Below are 6376 nucleotides of genomic sequence, written 5' to 3' on the forward strand. Positions count from 1 at the left end.
TAGATAGATAAACCCAATTATCTTGATTCAGCCCACGTGAGTATCACCTTTAAAAAGACAACTCATAAGTACATAAGTATTGCCATACTGGGACAGACCAAAGGTCCATCAAGTCCAGCATCCTGTTTCCAACAGTGGCCAATCCAGGTCATAAATACCTGGCAAGATCCCAAAAAAGTACAAAACATTTTATACTGCTTATCCCAGAAATAGTGGATTTTCCCCAAGTCCAATTTAATAATTGTCTATGGACTTTTCATTTAGGAAGCCGTCCAAACCCTTTTAAAACTCTGCTAAGCTAAATGCCTTTACCACATTCTCTGGCAATGAATTCCAGAGTTTTAATTACACGTTGAGTGAAGAAAGATTTTCTCCGATTCATTTTAAATTTACTACTTTGTAGCTTCATCGCATGACCCCTAATCCTAGTATTTTTGGAAAGCGTGCTTCACATCTACCCGTTCAACTCCACTCATTATTTTATAGACCTCTATCATATCTCCCCTCAGCCACCTTTTCTCCAAGCTGAAGAGCCCTAGCCGCTTTAGCCTTTCCTTATAGGGAAATCGTCCCATCCCCTTTATCATTTTCGTTGCCCTTCTCTGCACCTTTTCTAATTCCACTATATCTTTTTTGAGATGCGGCGACCAGAATTGAACACAATATTCGAGGTGTGGTCGCACCATGGAACGATACAAAGGCATTATAACGTCCTCATTTTTGTTTTCCATTCCTTTCCTAATAATACCTAACATTCTATTTGATTTCTTAGCTGCAGCAGCACACTGAGCAGAAGGTTTCAACGTATCATCAACGACGACACCTAGATCCCTTTCTTGGTCTGTGACTCCTAACGTGGAACCTTGCATGACTTAGCTATAATTTGGGTTCCTCTTTCCCACATGCATCACTTTGTACTTGCTCACATAAAATGTCATCTGCCATTTAGACGCCTACAGGCTTATTTTCGAAAGAGAAGGGCACCCATCTTTCAATACAAATCGGGAGACGGGCGTCCTTCTCTCAGGGTTGCCCAAATCGGCATAATCGAAAGACGATTTTAGTTGTCCCCAACTGCTTCCCGTCGTGGGGATGACCAAAGTTCCCGGGGGCGTGTCAGAGGCGTAGTGAAGGCAGGACTGGAGCATGCCTAACACATGGGCGTCCTCAAACAATAATGGAAAAAAGAAGGGCATCCCTGACCATTTTTTCTTACGACCAAGCCTCAAAAAGTGCCCAAACCGACCAGATGACCACCGGAGGGAATCGGGGATGACCTTCCCTGACACGCCCAGTGGTGACTAACACCCTCCCACCCTGAAAAAAACAACTTTAAAAACTTTTTTTGCCAGCCTCAAATATGATACTCAGGTCCATCGCAGCAGTATGCAGGTCCCTTGGGGGGGAGGAGGAGTGGGTGTGTCAGCGGAGGCATAGCGAAGGCATGGCCATCCTTCTTTCAAACATTTTGGACGTCCTGAACTGCCCCCCCCCCCCACAGGGATGGCCAAATTTCAAGGGAGTGGAGTGGAGGAGTGGCCTAGTGGTTAGAGCACTGGTCTTGCAATCCAGAGGTGGCCGGTTCAAATCCCACTGCTGCTACTTGTGATCCAAAATCCAAATAAATAAAGGGGATGTCAGTGGCATAGCAAAGGCATGGACGTCCTTCTCACAGAAACATCCACATTTTGGACATCCTCAAATGCCCGTCACAGGGACAAAGGCACCTAACACTTGGACATCCTTCACCCATACTCCAAAAAAAAAAAACCCGTCCCTGACGAGCACTTGGACGTTTTCACCTGGACTTGTGTTTTTTTAAGGTTGTAGATGGCTATTATACACGCAGCTTGTCTGCATGTATGAAGCCGCGCAGAGCAGCCACGCATAACGTTTGGCTGCTCTGCACTGGCTTCCCCTCTTTAGGAAGGAAATAGTGTGCAAATGAGCTAACAGTGAGCAGCTCATTTGCATGCAATTTCCTTCATGCATGCCCATTACTTTCCGAATCGCTAAGGGATTGGTAAGGGAAGGGCTTTTTCCGTTCAGTTAGTGCATCAATTAGTCCACTGCAGTGCCCCCTAAGGTGCCCGGTTGGTGTCCTGGCATGTCAGGGGGACCAGTGCACCATGAATGCTGGCTCCTCCCACGACCAAATGAGTTCGATTTGGTTGTTTTTGAGATGAGCGTCCTCAGTTTCCATTATGGCCGAAAACCGGGGACGACCATCTCTAAGGTCAACCATCTAAACATTTAGGTCGACCATCTCTAAGGTCAACCTAACTGTTGAGATTTGGGCGTCCCCGACCATATTATTGAAATGAAAGATGGCCGCCCATCTTGTTTCAATAATATGGGTTTCCCCGCCCCTTCGCAGGGATGTCCTGCGAGGGCGCCCTCAGGAAAACTTGGGCACCCCGTTCAATTATGCTCCTCCATGTCTCCCAGAGTCATAAGGTCCTCTTGTAATTTTTCACAATCCTCCTGCGATTTAACAACTTTGAATAACTTTGTGTCATCAGCAAATTTAATTACCTCACTAGGTACTCCCATCTCTAGTTCATTTATAAATATGTTAAAAAGCAGCAGTCCCAGCACAGACCCCTGGGGAACCCCACTAACTACTCTTCTCCATTGAGAATACTGACCACTTAACCTTACTCTCTGTTTTCTCTCTTTTAATCAGTTTTTAATCCACAATAGAATACTACCTCCTATCCCATGACTCTCCAATTTCCTCCATTGAGAATACTGACCATTTAACCCTACTCTCTGTTTTCTATCCTTTAAACAATTTTTAATCCAAAATAGGACACTTCCTCCTATTCCATGACTCTCCAATTTCCTCTGGAGTCTTTCATGAGGTACTTTGTCAGACGCCTTCTGAAAATCCAGATACACAATATCAACCAGCTCACTTTTATCCACATGTTTGTTCACCCCTTCAAAGAAATGTAGTAGATTGATGAGGCAAGATTTCCCTTCACTAAATCCATGTTGACATGGTCTCATTAATCGATGCTTTTGAATATGCTCTGTAATTTTGTTCTTTATAATAGTCTCTACAATTTTGCCCGGCACTAATGTCAGACTCAGCGGTCTATAATTTCCCAGATCTCCTCTTGAACCTTTTTTAAAAATCGGCGTTACATTGGCCACGCTCCAATCTTCCAGTACCGCTTGATTTTAAGGATAAATTACATATTACTAACAATAGCTCCTCTCAATTTATATTCACCTTCATTAAAGTCAATTGAATTCATTGGAGGAGTTGCCTAATGGTTAATGCAGCGGACTTTGATCCCACCATTCTGGGTTCGGTTCCCACTGCGGCTCCTTGTGACTCTGGGCAAGTCACTTAATCCTCCATTGCCTCAGGTATAAAAACCATGATTGTGAGCCCTCTAGGGACAGAGATAGTACCTACTTATTGGATTATAAGCCACATTGAACCTGAACTCTGTTTGGGATAGTGTGGGATTCAAATGTCATAATAAATAAAATTTACAAGTAGCAAGAGACTAAAAAATACTGGTTACCTGTGAAGAATAGAGGAATTTACTATTCATATTGTAGGTCAATTATTATGGAATTCTTTACCATTGACTTTACATTTTAGTGAATCCCTACTCACTTTTCAAAAACTTTGTTATTTTGCTTTTTCTTGATTTTTTTAGCTCTGTAATTATGTATTTTAGTTTGGAATATGCTTTCTTTATTGTTGTAAGTTTATCTAATTTTATTATGCATGTGACTTTGTAAGCCACCTAGATTTGTAGATGGGCAGTGTATAAGGAATGTTTAAATAAAAAATAACTAAATCTGTGTTCCATGAACTTTATTTGATGCTTTTTTTTTTTTTTGCAGATGCAAGTGCTTGTGAAAAGTGCCCTCCCGATTCATGGTCCAATGAAAACCACACAGCCTGCATTGCGAAACGGATTGAATTCCTGTCCTGGACAGAGCCCTTTGGAATTGCCCTCACTCTCTTTGCTGTCTTGGGCATTTTTCTGACCTCCTTCGTCCTAGGAGTTTTCATTAAGTTCCGTAATACGCCCATTGTTAAAGCCACCAACAGAGAGCTCTCCTACCTCCTCCTCTTCTCCCTGATCTGCTGCTTCTCAAGTTCTTTGATTTTCATTGGGGAACCACAAAACTGGACATGCCGCTTGCGGCAACCAGCATTTGGAATCAGTTTTGTTCTTTGCATCTCTTGCATTCTGGTGAAAACCAACCGGATCCTTCTAGTTTTTGAGGCAAAGATTCCAACAAGCTTTCATCGCAAATGGTGGGGCCTCAACCTCCAGTTCCTCTTGGTTTTCCTGTGCACTTTCGTACAAATTGTAATCTGTGTCATCTGGCTTTACATAGCACCACCTTGGAGCTACAGGAATCATGAACTAGAGGATGAGACCATTTTTATCACATGCCATGAGGGTTCTTTGATGGCACTTGGATTCCTGATTGGCTACACTTGTCTACTAGCTGCCGTCTGTTTTTTCTTTGCCTTCAAGTCCAGAAAACTTCCAGAAAATTTCAATGAAGCTAAGTTCATCACATTCAGTATGCTCATATTCTTCATTGTGTGGATCTCTTTCATCCCAGCCTATGCAAGCACTTATGGGAAATTTGTATCTGCTGTTGAGGTGATTGCCATTTTGGCATCCAGCTTTGGGCTCTTAGCTTGCATATTTTTCAACAAGATCTACATCATATTGTTTAGGCCATCAAGAAATACAATTGAAGAAGTCCGATGTAGCACTGCAGCTCATGCTTTCAAAGTGGCAGCAAGGGCAACACTGAGACGCAGCAATGTGTCACATAAGAGGTCCAATAGCCTTGGAGGCTCAACAGGCTCCACCCCATCGTCTTCAATCAGCAGCAAGAGCAACCATGAAGAGCCCTCTTCACCAACAGAGAGGCAGCGAGGGTGCAAACAGAAAGTAAGCTTTGGCAGTGGGACAGTCACTTTGTCCTTGAGCTTTGACGAACCTCAGAAGAACATCATTACTAATAAAAATATGAAGAAGAGGAATTCTTTGGAAGGAAAAAATAGCGATGACAGCCTCATGAGACACAAGGCTCTACTCCCTCTACAAAACAGTGAAATGGGCAGCGAATCAAGCTTCAAAACAGCCACCAACAATGATGAGTCAGGGTCCCAAAGATCCCTAAGCCAAACCAAACCAGAAGCCCAAAATACTGAAGAAATTCTTTCTCCACCAGGGAATTCAACAAACTATATTGGTGATGCCATTACAGAGAATGCAATGAATTCTTAACAAAGGACACCAGAAAATGTGGAGAAGACTTAAACAAGTGTATGTTTTCTGAGCTAGACAGGCCAGTCAGTGGAGATATTTGCTAGGTTTATCATTATAGTACAGTGTCTTATTACTGTTTCTCTAGAGACCTAATAATGGACAGTCAAGGACTACATGCTGGATTTTTTTTTTGAGAGCAAGCAGGGTCAGGCACTGAAGCCAACAGATTAATCCTGGAACAGAAGAAAATGATTGAAAAGCTGCAGAGATCTAATTTTGTCCAACTTTGTCAAACCAGATTTTTTTTTTTGCATTATTTAAGGTGACTGTGTTGTTGGGGGGGGGGTTCCCCCCCATTTTCCTTGTATTTTACATTTGTACATACTCTGTTCTACATAGTAAATTACACATGATGTTATAAACAAAACATACAGCCAAAGAATAGAATGCTCTATTGTCCTACCTTGTAACTAGTATTTAGCAGCGTAACAGTGAGACATTTTGGACCCCCAAAGACAATGTCCTTTTATTTATAAAATATGTAAGCATGCTTACTGCCAGCCAGCGCACATATGTACAGAGACAGATCACACTTGCACTGGGTCAATGTGTCTTCAAATAGTACATTCAGCATGGTTACAATGGCATGTGATTCTGAAAGACACAAAAATGTCATAGAGCGATATTAATGACGGCTCTCATTTATCATATGTCTATTCTTCAGAAACCTCTGCTACAGTGTTAAGTGTAATGTTTCAGACCAAAAACCGCATTAGCGCATTGCTTCACTTGTCAGTCACAAGTGGGCTACTTGATGGTGGAAAGGCATTGTGGAACCAGGGCAGGGAAACCCAAGAAGGGAAGACATGGTTTTGCATAAATATTGCATAAATGCTAAAAGTAGATTTACCCGAGAAGTTATTCTTTGTGTGCTTGTTGAAAATGTCCTGTAAGATATGAAAATATCATTACCACATCTCCATGAAGTGGCACTGAAGGACTTTGCAGCTCATCATCCGTAAGTTTCCCAAATTCTCCCTGTTCTCTTTACCTCAGTTATTCCCCCTGTTCTCTTAGCTCAGTTAGAAGTCCTTCTTATGATGCCACTAAGG

General features: G+C 42.3%; 1 protein-coding gene across 2 annotated transcripts in view; it reads left to right on the forward strand.

Annotated features, from left to right (window-relative positions):
* CASR (calcium sensing receptor) overlaps positions 1-5825 on the forward strand; it is a 227488-nt gene extending 221663 nt beyond the window's left edge. For both annotated transcript variants that reach the window (XM_030203971.1, XM_030203972.1), the window contains exon 7: positions 3868-5825. In XM_030203971.1, the coding sequence (XP_030059831.1) occupies positions 3868-5282 (1415 nt within the window). In that variant the 3' untranslated portion in view covers positions 5283-5825. The remainder of the gene's footprint in view (positions 1-3867) is intronic.
* The last annotated feature ends 551 nt before the right edge of the window (positions 5826-6376 follow it).

The sequence above is a fragment of the Microcaecilia unicolor genome, chromosome 5 (genome assembly GCF_901765095.1).
Source record: "Microcaecilia unicolor chromosome 5, aMicUni1.1, whole genome shotgun sequence".
Lineage (NCBI taxonomy): Eukaryota > Metazoa > Chordata > Amphibia > Gymnophiona > Siphonopidae > Microcaecilia > Microcaecilia unicolor.